The following is a 15,739-nucleotide window of genomic DNA, read 5'->3' as shown; positions in this document are numbered from 1 at the left end:
CTGTTGTTGGAACACTTGTGTTGCTTGTAGGTTTTGGCAATTGCAAATGTGCTACTATGAACATTTGTATACACAAATCTTTTTAGATGAGTATTTTTGGTTCCTCAGGATATATCCCCAGGAGAGGAATTGCAGGGTCAAAGTGTAGGTCCATTTCTAGCCTTCTGAGAGTTCTCCAGAATGCTCTCCACAGGAGTTGGACCAATTTACATTTCTATCAGCAGTGCAGGAGGGTTCCTTTGACCCCACAACCTCTCCAGCATTTGTTGCTGCTACATTTTCTGATGTATGACATTCTCACAGGAGTGAAGTGGCATCTCATTGTTCCATAGGTTCACTTTTGCTATCCAAACAAAGAACCAAAAAATTTACTTGGACAAAACCGAAATCTTAACTTTATTTGCACTACCTTTTAGATAAAGACATTTACAGTGATAAGATAATAGCAATAATAATAACATGTTTTAATATATTAGTACTAATAGTAAAACTTGAGTCTACACATTGTTTAGTTTTACATATTTCATTGAAAAATTTATTAGACAATCAGATACTGATTAACTCACATTTATGACCCTTTTTGTTATTTATTAGTGATTTTTTTCTTATTCTGCAGGGTGACTCTGGGGGGCCTCTGGTTATACCACGTGATGGACATATCTGGTATGTTATAGGAATAGTAAGCTGGGGAATAGACTGTGGAAAAGAAAACAAGCCTGGAATTTATACCAAAGTGACACGTTATAGGGACTGGATTAAATCTAAGACTAATATCTGATTCAACAATCCAAATCTACACATCCAAAAAGTTCCTGTGTGACTTCTCATGAAGAGTGTCTAGTGTGTATTGTCATGTACATTGCCATTAAGTTAAAGATGTCAATAAGCACAATCTGAAAACTCTACTGGAAAACACAAGGAAAACACTCACCTCATATGAATGGTTTTGCTAACCACATACATACAAGATACTGTCAGTTCCACAAAGATCTGCCATTGCAGCTAAGTGTCTATCATTACCTCCTTGAACATTTCCCTGTTCCTACTGAACAGGTTTCATTTTAGAACAACTAAGCAGATACTAACTAGCTCAGCATTGTCTATTTTTATCCCTGACAAAGTATTCTGCCCTTTCCTGACTCCATGGTTTTGATGTTATTTAGTAGAGTTTTTTTTTTTTTTAATTGGGAGCTCAATGGTTTACAGTACAGTTATTGGCATGAGTACAGTTTCCCATCTCACCCCCACCTTAGGTCCTTTGCTATCATCATGTTCCAGGACCTGAAAGACTCCACAGTTTTTATCTTCCTCCTCAAATAATCCCTGTTGTGAACCCGTAAGGGTACAATATTAGACAAATTAAATCTGTGTGTTTGGGTCAAAACATTACTAGCACAACTGATGGAGTGACAGGGCACATGAAACTTGAACTTAAGAAGCGGTGCTACTGTCTTTTCTTCCTTTCCCTTAGATATGCATTTAACCTCTCTGAAATTTTTTTGAAGTGAACACATATGTTTGTACCCAATAGTGAAGATTTTGACCTCTTTAGCTATGATAATGTTTACTTTAAATAAATCCTTGAATCAGACTGTTGGAAAAGTAGAAACATTACACAGAATTCTGTTCTAATTATGTAAAAGACTATTTATATTTAAAATGCAAAAGTACAACTTTTTGACCTTTTTGCCAAGTAGAAATGAGAAGAGTCAAGACTTCAGAACAATTAAGGGACCTGAAGAATGAGATTTCAGTTATTATGTACTATAGACATATAAATTAAGACACTATAAATTAGACATTCATAACTAACACATAATCAAATAGAAAAATTAGATGTTTATCAACAATCTGCTACAAAATTTTGTGACACATGTTCTTTTTTAACACTAAAATTTATTGTTAAGATACAAATTCTTTAGTAATTGTTAAATTTATTGTTAAAATATCATCTTTCTTTGAAGAATGGCATTTACAAAGAATATCCAAGTAAGCAAAAAAGAATCTTAGAAAAGATTCAATTGCTATGGTAAAAATAGCTGTTATCATATGTATCCAAATATGTATTTTATGACTTTGTACATTACCATGATTAGTATTTAACAAATCTCAGACTTTTTATGTTACTGAAACCTTTACTTTTCCTTCCTTTTACAGTCAGTGAAATAACTATTGTGTTAAGATTTCTTATGAGTTTTATATGAAATGAGTCTCTCCTGCCCCACATATTATATTATATATATTAAATTATATTTATAATAAATTCAAACACTTGCTCTTTGAATCATCATTATATGGAAGAATCTCTCAACTTAGACACTCTTGACATTTATTAAGAGAGTGATCTTTTGGGGGGAAAGTGGAGGGGCAACAGCTACCAGTTTTCTTCCATCTATGTAGTAGGTGCCAAGAGTAATCCCATGGAGCTAACAACCAGAGATGTACCTAGACAATGCCAAATGTCCCCTAGGGTTCAAGTCAGCCCAGTTGCAAATCACAGCTGTGGAACCAACTAAGGAAAGAAAGAATAACCCACTGTTCAAAACCTTACACTCACAATGTCTTTAAATGAATTTTAAAAATACATTTCTTCTCCTTGTCTTTGTAGTGCTGATGCATTGAGAATGATACAAGAAGAATATCATAACCAAATCATATCCAGACAATCCTATCCAAATGAGGATTATTTCTAATCTATTTTATTCATTATTGGATAGAGCCAGAGAAAAATTGAGAGGGGAGGGGAAGACAGGGAAGGAAAGAAACAAGACACCTACAGCCCTGCTTTACCACTCATGCAGCCTTCCCCTTGCAGGTGGAGAAGATCAATTCTAAACGGAGTCTGCTTTGAAGCCTGAAAGTAATCAGTTAATCTCTCTAGAAAGATGGTAGATGGGGGCCAGGTGGTGTTGCACCCGGTTGAGTGCACACATTTCAAGGGCTCAAGGACCTGGGTTCAAGCCCCTTACCCCCACTACAAGGGGACAGTTTCACAAGCAGGAAAACAGTGTTACTGATGTCTCTCTGTCTCTGTCCCTGTCTATCTCTCCTTTCCTCTGGATTTTTGTTTCAATCCTATAAATTTTAAAAAAATGATAAATAATAGCTTAGATAAGTATGAGTTAATCTATTGTGATCTATAGGTCTATCTAGAGAGATTTTTTTAATTATTTATTTTTATTTTCCAGATAGAAATAGGTTGGAGGGGGGAGAGGCAAAAGGGGAGAGAAAAACTCCACAGTACTGAAAATTCCTCTAATGCAGTTGGGGCAGAGATTGAACTTGATTCACACACATGCCAAAGCAGCACACTACCCAAGTGAGCTATTTTTCCAGTCCAGAGAGACTTGTTCAGTAACCCAAATCCTGCATAATTGCATTCTGTACTACAGATACTCTGGTATTCCCAGAAAGCATAAATATGTACTACTTAAAGGAGCATTATACATTCATTTAAGGCAGAAAGGCTCATCCTATCAACATTAACACTGCAGAATGGAGAACAGAAAACTACACAGCATTAAACACTGAAAGATGCATTATTCAATATGATGCCCACTAATCATACAGGGCCATTTAGATTTATATGAAATATAATTAAAATTTTATTTCTTCAGTCATATTAATCACACTTTAAACACAAACTTGTCACATGTGGTTAAATGGTTACCGAATTGTCATCATCACAAAGTTTTATTACTAAACGGTAACATTCTAAGCAACTTACCTAATTATTCATCTACCATTGCTCAAGTATTGCAGAAAATTATCTATACAAGACCACATGAAATGGTAAAATTACTTCTTAAAACTTCTCCTGAAAGTAGCAGACCCTCTGGGAATGGCAAACCTAACATATTCATACTAGAATCCTTCCTCTAGACACTGACTCACCAGCAGAGAGAAAAGTGTGTGGGCGATCGTAGAACCACCAGAGACTCACAGGAAGACTGAACTGCTCAGAAGTGGGTTCTTAAAACTCCCTGATTCAAAGAACTGCTCTAATCGGTACTATATTAAAGTGTTGCTTTTAAAATCAATAGGTCATTTATTACTATCCAGAAAGAAAAGAGGAAAAAAGTAATAGAGGCACATTATTGTGACTTAGTTACAAAGATTTTCTTTTTTTAAATAAAATACTCTAAGAAACCAACCCAAATAAAACAAGGATAGCACTGTACAATATGGTGACTCCTTTTTACTACAGAAGAGTCCAGAAAGCAAAAAAACAGCCACTTACTGAACCCACACTTAACTTTACTGAGCACTGCAAGAAACTGAACTTAGAAACAAGACCGAATGTGCTACTGTGCTGCCATCTATTGGTCCATCTTATATTCAGGATAAATCACTAATTTCTTTTCAGCTATTTCCTAACAAGCAGTAAAAGAAAAAAAAAAAAAAAAAAGCAACATTCTCAATTTTCTCTTATGATAATCAAAACTTAAGTGTTGCGTATAATTTAACATTGCTCTGTCTAAACAAAACAAAACAAAAAAAAAACATATACTCACTTAAAAATGTGTGTCCAAAGCAGAAGTTAGACTGGAGTTGGTATACTGCATCAAAGTAAAGAACTCTGGGCCAGGGGAAAGTGTTCAGAGCCTGGAACATGATGGTGGATGAGGTTCTAGGTGGGGGTTAGAATATTATACCGAAAACTGAGAAATGTTACACATGTACCAACAACTGTATTTTACTGTTGGCTGTAAACCATTAATCACCCCAATAAAGAAAAAAAAATCTGTGTCTACTCTTTATTATAAATCAGGTCATTTTATATAAATGCATATATATATCCTGTATCTTGATTTGCTGTATGGGTGGTGTGAGAGCTATGTGTATATTACCCAGGGTCATTAAGTAATATCCTTTTTTTTGCATAAAGAGAAGGAACAGTCAAATAGATAGTTTTTTCCTGAACTCTCTAGGGCAATACCTTTTACTGGGATCATCTTTCAGGAGATGCTAAGTAAGTGAGACTTCAGGTACTCTCTGCTCACTTCAACCAGAATGCCTTCATTGTAGTTCAGTCCATATATTTAGCTTCTGCATGAGAGTAGTTAGAACAAAGACGTGGGGAAGGGGCAAGGTGGTGGCACACATAGTTAAGCACACATGTTACTATGCACAAGGGACTGGATTAGAACCTCTGCTCCCCACCTTCAGGGAGGCACTACATGAGCAGTGAAGCAGGTCTGCAGGTGTCTCTTTGTCCCCTCCTCCAAGCCTCCCCTCCCCCTCTCAATTTCTACCTGTCCTATCTAAATAAAAGGAAAGAAAAGAGAAAGGAAGGAAAAAATGACCACCAGAAGCAGTGGATTCATAAAGCCTACACTGAGCCCCAGCAATAAGCTTGGTGGATAAATAATAATAATAATAATAACAATAACAAAAAGAGGAGGGGGAGAGGAGGAAGAGGAAGGAAGAGAAAGAAGGAGAACAAGAAACAAAGTGGAAAAAAAACAAAGTAGAAAAGTGTTGAAAAAGACGTGAGGAAACTGGAACCCTTGTGCATTTCTTGTGGGAATCTAAAATGGTACAACTTCTGTGAAAATATACAGTATTGCTTTACTCTATTTGTTCTAATAAAATTACCATGGACTGGGTAGTTTAAAACTTTATTTATGTGTTGGATAGAGATAGTTAGAAATCGAGAAGGGAAGGAGAAATAGGGAGAGAGACAACACTGCTTCACCACTCGCAAAGCTTTCCCCCTGTAGGTGGGGACCACATCCCATCAACTGGGAGATAGGGTACCAACATAGGAATTTTGAAGGCATATAAGTTTTTAGATCATAATAGTTGATTTCCTAAAGAATAAATATCATTATGAAATAAAATGGAAATTCTAATTCTGGGTATATGTTGAAAAGAATTGAAAATATGGTCATATATATTTAACTTTTATTAGTGATTTAATAATGATTAAAAGATTGTAAGGTAACAGGACTACAATTCCATATCGTTCCGACCACCAGAGTTTCATGTCCATCCACTCCACTGGAAACTTCCCTACTCTCTATTCCTCTCTGGGATATGGACTAAAATTCTTAATGGGGGTGCAGAAGGTGGAAGGTCTGGCTTCTATAATTGCTTCTCCAGTGGACATGCATGTTGGCAGGTCTCTCCATACTCCCAGCCTTAGACTGATATTTTTTTCACCTTTATTCATAGCAGCATTAATCTTTAATTCAAGTAATACCCAGGCCCAACCCTGCTTAGCTCTGAGATCAGATGAGATTGGGTATTCAGGGTGGTCTGACTAGAGACTAACAGCACTGGTTTCAACAGTCAAATGGTAGAGACAATGCATCTATTGTCAGACAAACAAACAAGCAAATCAAAGCACATAATACACCAAAAGGAAATAACATTAGGGAGTTGGGCAGTGGCGCACCGGGTTTGAGTAAATTCTTAGTATGTTCTATAAAAGTATGAATCCTGGCCTGGTCTATGGGGAGAGAGTGAGGAAACGAAGGGGAAGTCGGAAAGCGCCCTTCCCATCCCACCAGACCTGGGCAGGTGGTTAGTCTGGCCCCAGGACGCAGAATGTGATTAACATGGTGAAGGGAAGTGGCTGAGAACCTGACCCCTGTCCTCAAGGAATTGAAGTTTAAGGAAACAGGTGTTATCACTCCAGAAGAGTTTGTGGAAGCTGGAGATCACTTAGTCCACCACTGTTCAGTGGACTGCAGGGGAAGAATTAAAGGTGAAGCCATATTTACCACCTGGCAAACAATTTCTGGTCACGAAAAAATGTGCCATGTTACAAGCGATGCAAACAGATGGAATATTCAGATTAATTGGAAGCTATCATTGAAGAAGATGATGGTGATGGAGGGATAGGTAGATACTTGTTATATCATAGATATTGCAGGAGTAACTGAAGCAGTAAAGGAGATTACACTGGAAAGCAAGGACAGTATAAAACTCCAAGATCCGGAGTCGGGCGGTAGCACACTTGGCGGAAAGTGAAGGGAAAGGATAAGGATCTCGGTTTGAGCCCCCGGTTCTCCACCTACAGGGGAGTCTTTCACATGTGGTAAAGCAGGTCTCAGGTTCCTTTCTCTCCTCCTCTCTGTCTTCCTCTCCTCTCTCCATTTCTCTCTGCCCTATCAAACAACGACGACAACAATAACTACAATAATAAAACAACTAGGGCAACAAAAGGGAATAAATAAATATTTTTAAACAAAAAACTCCAAAATCATTCAGCATCATGTGAGGAGGAGGAAGAGCAAGATGAAGGTAGGAGAAGCTGCAAATATGGAAGAATATTAAGAAAGCGGACTGTTGGAAACAGATGAGGCTACCCTTGACACAAGGAAAATAGTAGAATCTTGTAAAGCCAAAGCTGATACTGGAGGTGAAGATGCTATTTTACAAACCAGAATTTATGACCTTTATGTCACTTCTGATAAATATGACCAGACACCACGACTATGGTTGTTTGGCTATGATGAGCAATGGCAGCCTTAACAGTTGAGCACAACTGTTGTATGAAGATATTATCAGTCAAGATCATGTGAAGAAAACAGAGACCACTGAAAATCACCCTCATCTCCCACCATCTCCTATGTGTTCAATTCACCCATGCAGGCATGCTGAGGTGATGAAAAAAATTATCGAGACTGTTGTAGAAGGTGGGGGAGAAATTGGTGTTCGTTCATATGTGTCTTCTAATTTTCTTGAAATTTATAGAAGCTGTCATTCCAGCAATAGAATATGACTACACAAGACATTTCACAATGTAATGAAGCAAGCAGAAAAAACATCTTAATTATTGTTTCTGATTTTTAAAGAATTAACCTCTAGATGAGACTATTCATCATGTTCACCAATATTGCATAATTTCTCTAATAAAGGGACTTATTATGCATTAAACAAAAAGTTCCATTATCAGCCTTATTCGTTTAATAAAAATAAGTATAAAGAGGGAGTCGGGTGGTATAGCAGCGGGTTAAGTGCATGTAGCACTAAGCTCAAGGACCAGTGTAAGGATAACAGGCAGTGAAGCAGGTCTGCGGGTGTCTTTCTCTCCCCCTCTGTCTTCCCCTCCTCTCTCCATTTCTCTCTGTCCTACCTAATGACGATGACATCAATAACAACAACAATTAAAAAAAAGGGCAACAAAAGGGAAAATAAATATAAAAAATTAAAAATAAATAAGTATAAAAAGAAAAAAGAGATGAAGCCCAACGATATTATTGTTACTATTACACATGTATGGATCAGAATTTCACTCATAGGCAATTTTACAACTCTTGGCTGTTTTTTTCCGTCAAAGTGAGAGACAGAAAGAAAGGGACACAGAGAAGAAGAAAGAGTTCACAACATTGGAGCTTTCTATAACTCCACTGTACTTCTCATATGGTGCCAGGACTCAAATCTGTGCTGTAAGGTATGTCCTACCCTATGAGTTATCTCTCAGATCACCCAAATGAACAGTTCATTTTAAAAAGGAAAAGTTCTAAAACTAGGATGTGAACAAACAAATAGTTTGAGTTTCAGTGTTTCATTATTCAAAAGACAAGTTTTCCATAGGACCAGGGAGATAACATAATGGTAGTACAGCAGACTTTCATGTCCTAGGTCCCAGAGTTCCCTCAGAAAAGTCAGAAACAGCTTCATTTTCTGGCACATATGTCAGACCTGAGTAATGCTTTGCCTTCTCCCCTCTGGAAAATAGGTAATAAAATGTTTTAAAAAAATAAAATGTCTCCCCTGACATGAGCTTGACAAAGGTTGAAGCCTCCATTATAGTGCATAAGGGTATTACAGCACTGGGGGAAAGATTTGATGCTATGTTGTTTTTCTCTTTCTCCATAGCTGAAAAAGTCCATTTGCAAATTATTACTTCCCTGGGGACAGGTGGTGGTGCACCTGGTTAAGCGCACAGGTTACAGTGCTCAAGGACATAGGTTCTAGTCCCCAGGTCCCCACCTGCAGGGGGGAAGATTTGTGAGTGGTGAAGTAGTAGCCCTGCAGGTGTCTCTCTGTTTCTTTCCCCCTGTCTCCCCCTTCCTCTCAATTTCTGACTATCTCTATCCAATAAATAACTCAAGATAATAAGTTAAAAATTATTATTTCCCTAGTAGAATTATGAACAAAAACAACAACAACAACAACAATGACAAAAGCAGTCAGCCTGACATGGTGAAGCCATAATAACAACAACAGAAAACAATATTTATATACTTATTTAACTGAAACAATTTCCCAGGCCAGGGGAGCACTGATGTACATGTTTGAGCCTCCACAGGCCCCAAATTCAACCCCTTGCACTACCATATGTCTGAGCTGAGCTCTCATCCCCTCTCTCTCCTTCTCTTTCTTCACACCCACACTGCCAATTCACTTTCATAATAAATAAATAACAATTTAAAATTTATGATATAAATCAATAAAAGAAAGTGTATGTTTCCCACCTCTTTTGTTTTCTTTATTCTGACAAATCTCTCTATATACACATATTACATAAATATAAATTAAATCTTACATTTCGCCTGTGAGGTTATTTTGATTTGACATGAATTTATTTGCATATGCCATAGGAAGTAGCTATTTTTTAAAAGAAAAAAATAACTACATAGTAATTTTATTATACTCATATGAGACATGGAGATAATTTGATGTTCAACAAGAATTTAATGTGTGCTTCTTGAGCTAGGCTATATATCCAGGTTTTAGATTGTTTTTCCCACGAACTTTCTGAGGTGAAGGGTTCTTTAAAGTATTTGTATACCTACCTACCTATAAGCTTCTTTAAATTCTTAATCCAAGTGCATTCCTAAGGCATTTATCACTCAAATCTTTGCAACCAGTTTCATTTCCTTTAGCAAAATTAGTCAATAACCAAAAAAAAAAAGTACTTTCTTATTGGTACTATATTGTCTCTGGCTGTTTTGTTAAAGCTGTTCTAATAGGTTGAGGCTTCTCTGTTCAGACTTGTCAAACTAGTTTCATTTCAACTACTTGTAATTTGTTTCCTTCTTTCTTCCAGTCATAGACCTCCAACATATCTAGAGATGCCATATAGTTGGTTAGAAAGTCGAGTCCAGTGGGTGCATCCCTACAAGATCATATCCCTCCTTTTCCTCCCGTAGACGATGCATTATAGGTAAGTTCAGTTTTGTTTTGTAAATGATTGTTGCTCTACTGCCTGTCAGTGACCAGACTGCTGGCATTCCAGAGGACTGACTGCCTGTGAGGTGGCCTCAGTGGATGTCTATCTACATTGGATCTTGTGGGATTTCTGGAAATATTATAAGAACTCGATTAATTAATCTCCATGCTTGAAGTCAATGTTCTTGTCTTTAAAAAAAATCAACTCAACTTTACTTCATGCTGCCAACTTTAGTAATTGAAATTTTGGGGAAATTTAATGAAAATGAATATTATATTGTGTTCTGATTAATTCTGCTGGGGGGGGAGGCGAGGTTGTTCATTTTTCTGTTTTTCTTCAAACAGAAAAATGACATTCTTTCAGCAATCTGACTAAATCTAGGTTCACTAGCACTTTGCTTTTAGTTATTTAATTATTTTAGTACAGATTGGGAGGTCAGAGAAGTTGAAACACCTGCTGCCGCTGCAGAAGTTGAAACACCTGCTGCCACTGCAGAAGTCCCCAGGACTTCTTGGGGATAGAACTGTATAAAATGTAGATCAGTGGGATAATCTCACTCTCAGGCAGAAGTTGAAAAACAAGATCAGAAGAGAAAACACAAGTAGAACCTGAACTGGAATTGCCGTATCGCACCAAAGTAAAAGACTCTGGGGTGGGTGGTGGGGAGAATTCAGGTCCAAAAAGGATGACAGAGGACCTAGTGGGAGTTGTATTGTTATACGGAAAACTGGGAAATGTTATGCATGTACAAACTATTATATTTACTGTCGAATGTAAAACATTAATTCCCTGATAAAGAAATTTTAAAAAGAAAAAAATGTAGATCAAAGAAAGCATATTTACCTTTTAAATATTTAAAGGGACACTAAGTCATATCAAGGTGTCTTTTTTTCCCCAAAAAATTAGGTTTTCTACATGCAAAGAGAAGGAATAATAAGGGTTTTTTTTGCATCATTTCATACACAATCAAAATAGTGATTTTTAAACATCAATATAATTAACTATAACTTATACTTTATGCCATTTTCAAAAACATTTTTATGTACTTAATTCATTTGATAATCCAAGATACCTTTATGAAATCAGTTGAACAGATTTCACTAACCTCCATTTCATAGTGAAAAATATAAAGACAACAGAAATTAAGGTACTTCTCCAAATTCACAGAGCTATCATGCCAGAATCAAAATCACAATCCACATTTCTTATATTTCATCTTTATTAACTGTCACAGTCTCTTTGTATGACAAGGATCCTAGCAGCAGAATTTCAGAGTTGATAATCTGATACTAGGTGAACCAAAATCAGTGAATCCCACAGGGTATTTTCCACATTAATAAAATCCAATTATGTGTTAGTAACTTGTGTGTTATTTGGGGAGAGCAGAGCAATTGTAGAAGAATCTCTGAGATCTTGAGAAAGAGTCTACAAACAATTAGTGTGTAGAATCCATAATATTTGCTGGACAAATGAATGAGAAAACATATGTAAAAATCTTTTGTTACTGTCTAGTTTATTTATAAAAACTCAGGAATAAGTATAACAGTAGTTTCAAAAGCTACATTTCACATTCTCAAGATTATTCTTTTAAATATATTAAGTCTCATGATGATAGATGCCAAAATTCCTCTCTTATAATGAATATTTATTTACAGGAATGCTTTTAGTGTAAGGGAAGTAAATTGAAAAGATGGTATAAGCCTTCAAAACTATTGATCAGAACATTCATGACACATGTAAGGAAAAGGGGCAGTGAGAAATATCAAATATATATATATATATATATATAATGTTTTAAGTTAAATTCATGAACATCAATCCAGGATTTAGAGGATTTGAAGGAGACGTCAGATCACAGTAAGAGGCATACTTAAAGACTGATTCAGAGTAAAAAAGACTAGTAATTACTAAGATACTCTCTGTCTTACCTTCACTAGTTCTACACCACTCTTATTTCTCTCTTAAGAAGAAACAAACCTTGGAAGACTCATCACAATACACTTGATTATGTTTTTGCCACTTCTGCTATAAGGACCTTAGAACACTTCTTCATGGATTTCGTGACCCTTTTCTTGACATTCCAAGAAAATGTGCTGGTTAAAGCATTGAAGTTGAAATTAGGACTCTGATGTTGCTGTCAATATCAGTTTATGTTTACCTTGAGCAATATCCATTAGTTGGAGGATATACTTAAAAATTTCAATTACCTCTCTGATAAAAAATACTAAATGGTTTCTTTATTTGATTTTTTTTTCTTTTAAAAGTTAAAAGAAGGGAGTCAGGCGGTAGTTCAGTGGGTTAAGCGCACGTGGCATAAAGCGCAAGGACCAGCATAAGGATCCTGTTTTGAGCCCCTGGCTCCCCACCTGCAGTGGGGGAGGGTCGCTTCACAAGAGCTGAAGCAGGTCTGCAGGTGTCTATCTTTCTCTCCCCCTCTCTGTCTTCCCCTCCTCTCTCCATTTCTCTCTGTCCTATCCAACAACGACATCAAGAACAACAATGATAATAATTACAACAATAAAAAGGCAAGGGCAACAAAAGGGAAAATTAATTAATTAATTAACTAATTAAAAAAATTAAAAGAGAAGGACAAAGAGAAAGCCAGAGCATTTCTTTGGCACATGTAATGCTGGGGGATTAAACTAACCATGCACTAACCAGGATGACAAATATTCTCAAAGTATATATATCCTGAGAGAGAAGAAAATAATCTTGTATTCAAAAGCTGCAATCATAAGCAGTAAGTAAGCCTGTCCTTACTCCAAAATGGCTCTTCTCAGATATATTGCTGAGGTCATCCAGCTTCAGTTCATCCAGAAGGTATAGCAATATCTCAAAAAAGCATCATTTGCTGCCTCTATTAAACTCTTAAATTTAGGGTATAAAGTCTCCCTCCTTATGGATTACCTATAAGAGTGTCCATTTGTGGCAAGGAGACACATGTCAACTTACAGAAATTGGTTCATCATCTGAAATTTTATAGCTAATTTAGTTTTGACATTGTTCAATACATGAGGAAAAATATAAATAAAGATCCCCTCTTTATTATTATCCTGTAGAGAAAAAAGATAGATCTGGGAAATTTCTTTGTGCAGATTAATATTTTGCATTTTAGTTTTCTTTTAAATATTTGCTTCAATAAATTTTAATTTGCCATATAGTCCTTAATAAAAATATTTATTTTCAAGAATAGAAATTAAAACTTGGGAGTCGGACAGTAGCGCAGCGGGTTAAGCAAACGTGGCTGGAAGCGCAAGGACCCGCATAAGGATACTGGTTTGAGCCCCCAGCTCCCCAGCTACAGGGGAGCCGCTTAACAAGCATTGAAGTAGGTCTGCAGGTGTCTATCTTTCTCTCCTCCTCTCTGTCTTCCCCTCCTCTCTCCATTTCTCTCTGTCCTATCCGACAACGACTTCAGAAACAACAATAATAATAACTACAACAACAAAACAACATGGGGAACAAAAGGGAGTAAATAAGTATATATAAAAGAAATTAAAAGTCCTCATCATGAGAATAAAACATGATAATTATGTCTGAGGATGACTATTAATAGAGTTACAGTGGTTAGCAGTTCTGCAGTATATAAATAATGAATCATTATGTTACATGCCTTAACTAATAGAATGTTATTTGAAAATTATATCCTCTAGAGCTACATAAAGAAAGAAAAATATATTGGGGCTGGGTGATGGCCCATATTACAGTGGCCATGGACCCTTGTTTAAATCCATACTCTCACTGGGGAAGATTCATGAGTGGTGAAGCAGTATTGCAGGTATTTCTATTCCCCTTTTCCTGTCAGTGTCCCTATTTGCTCTCAATTTCTGTCTCTATCCAAAATAAATAAAATAAATTTAAAAAGAAAAAAAAAGAAAATTATATCACAAACTTTAAAAATTGCATCTCCAAGATTCAAAACAAAATAGTAAAGTAAAACCTTCATGTTAGGTACTGATGCCTAAACTTTGTAGAAATTATCAATTAAACATTAATTTTGTTTTTAAAAATTTCCTGGTGTTTATGATGTAATATAAATACATTATTAGTTCATTTAATTCTCACAACAATCCTATGATTAGAAACTAGAATTAGTACACTTTGTGGATGAAAAATTTACTTTGTAGGCAAATTAGGAGTTGGGATGGTTGAATTCAGTCTAACTACTCAAGTATTCTGTTTTGCCTCTCTTTTAGTTATCAAGATTAAAATTAACTTTTTAATTTAAAATTTAAGTAAAATATTCAGAATGCAAGTCACTCAGAAATTGGGCTTAATTAGTAGTTAGACACTCAGATTGTACCTGGGCTTTAGCTATAGCCAGTAAATGTATTAATATCATCGAGGTTAAAAAAAAAAGACATTTACTAGAGACTCTTTTTTGTTTTTCTCTCCTTACACAGAGTAATTTACTTGTTAAAATATAATAGGAAGTATTACATAAATGTACACAGTCCACCTAGGAGGGCACTTGTATTGCCATGAACACAAGACAGGTACATGTCCCTATATGCCAGATGTAAGTGTTATGGCACTGGAGAAGTTTCAGTGCTATGCTATCACTTCTTATTTAAAATTAATACATTTACATGGTGTGTTGCATATGTTGTATCTATATTTGAATGGCTGTATATTATACAGATTTACATAAAGAGACCGACACACATACACACATGGAAAACAAGTGATAGGCATTTATGGTCAGATAAGTAGGTGGTAATTTATTTGTAATCATTATAATAGCACCTAACATTTATTATCTCTTTAAAGTATACATCATTTTTGGGGTGCCAGGTGGTGGTGCACCAGGTTAAGTGTGCATAGTAAAGTATAGATCACTTTCCACCAATTATATCTCTTTTTTACAGTTCACAGGAGAGTTTTCCAGTACCCCATTTTATAGAAAAAGAAAGTTTCCCCACGTCATACAGTTATTGAGATTTAAACTCAAATTAAATACATCATCCCATCTCCAACACATTTACATTTGTGCCTCTGAAATATCTTGGGCAACCAAAAGAAATTAACTCACTGGGAACACAAAATAATATAAGCAACATTTGAGTAGAATAGTGCTAAAATAATTCCCATTCATGACAGGAGTTATCTGGCTACAAAAGGGACAGATAGTTTAGAAGTCAAAAAGAAAAAGAAAAAAGAAAAAAGACCCCTTTCTATTAGGTCTAGATTTTTTGTGGCATTTCCTTTCTAATTCCCAGCTTCCTTATTAGTGAAATGGTAATAATAATTACAGCAATGAGCTGTGAGATGCATGAAATAATCCACATGAATTGGATATTTGGTAGAGTCCTTCATTTATTGACTTCACTACCTTATATCTCTGAGTAGTGTTATTATCACCATTCACAGGTGAGAAAAGTAAAATTAGAGAGGTTTCAAAGAGTGAGAAATGAAAATCCTCTTGCCTTCAGGAAGTAAACTGGTATCTGCAATACCAGGTTACCTTTAGACATATCTCGGCATGTAAAGTATTCTTCTTCTTCTAGCGTTTGCCCTTCTTCCGTAGCCAGTTAACAGCGTCAGGTTGAGCCTGATGTAAAGTTTCGAGAATTTTTATATAGAATAAACTTTTTATGTTTTCTTTCACTC

At 35.9% G+C, this 15,739-nt stretch overlaps 2 protein-coding genes and 1 pseudogene across 3 annotated transcripts in view; all 3 read left to right on the top strand.

Annotated features, from left to right (window-relative positions):
* LOC103119995 (transmembrane protease serine 11G-like) overlaps window positions 1-2,107 on the top strand; it is a 35,272-nt gene extending 33,165 nt beyond the window's left edge. The window contains exon 10 of the mRNA XM_060188608.1: window positions 617-2,107. Coding sequence (XP_060044591.1) covers window positions 617-778 — 162 coding nt within the window. The 3' untranslated portion in view covers window positions 779-2,107. The remainder of the gene's footprint in view (window positions 1-616) is intronic.
* Window positions 2,108-3,662: 1,555 nt separating this feature from the next.
* Window positions 3,663-7,761, top strand: LOC103119996 (ubiquitin-like-conjugating enzyme ATG3; annotated as a pseudogene).
* Window positions 7,762-9,988: 2,227 nt separating this feature from the next.
* The window catches only part of TMPRSS11A (transmembrane serine protease 11A), a 53,912-nt gene continuing 48,161 nt past the window's right edge, over window positions 9,989-15,739 (top strand). For both annotated transcript variants that reach the window (XM_060188607.1, XM_060188606.1), the window contains exon 1: window positions 9,989-10,123. In XM_060188607.1, the coding sequence (XP_060044590.1) occupies window positions 10,113-10,123 (11 nt within the window). In that variant the 5' untranslated portion in view covers window positions 9,989-10,112. The remainder of the gene's footprint in view (window positions 10,124-15,739) is intronic.

The sequence above is a fragment of the Erinaceus europaeus genome, chromosome 3 (assembly GCF_950295315.1).
Source record: "Erinaceus europaeus chromosome 3, mEriEur2.1, whole genome shotgun sequence".
Classification (NCBI taxonomy): Eukaryota; Metazoa; Chordata; class Mammalia; order Eulipotyphla; family Erinaceidae; genus Erinaceus; species Erinaceus europaeus.
The sequence above is the reverse complement of the archived record's forward strand: the minus strand, read 5'-3'. Positions and strand labels throughout refer to the sequence as shown.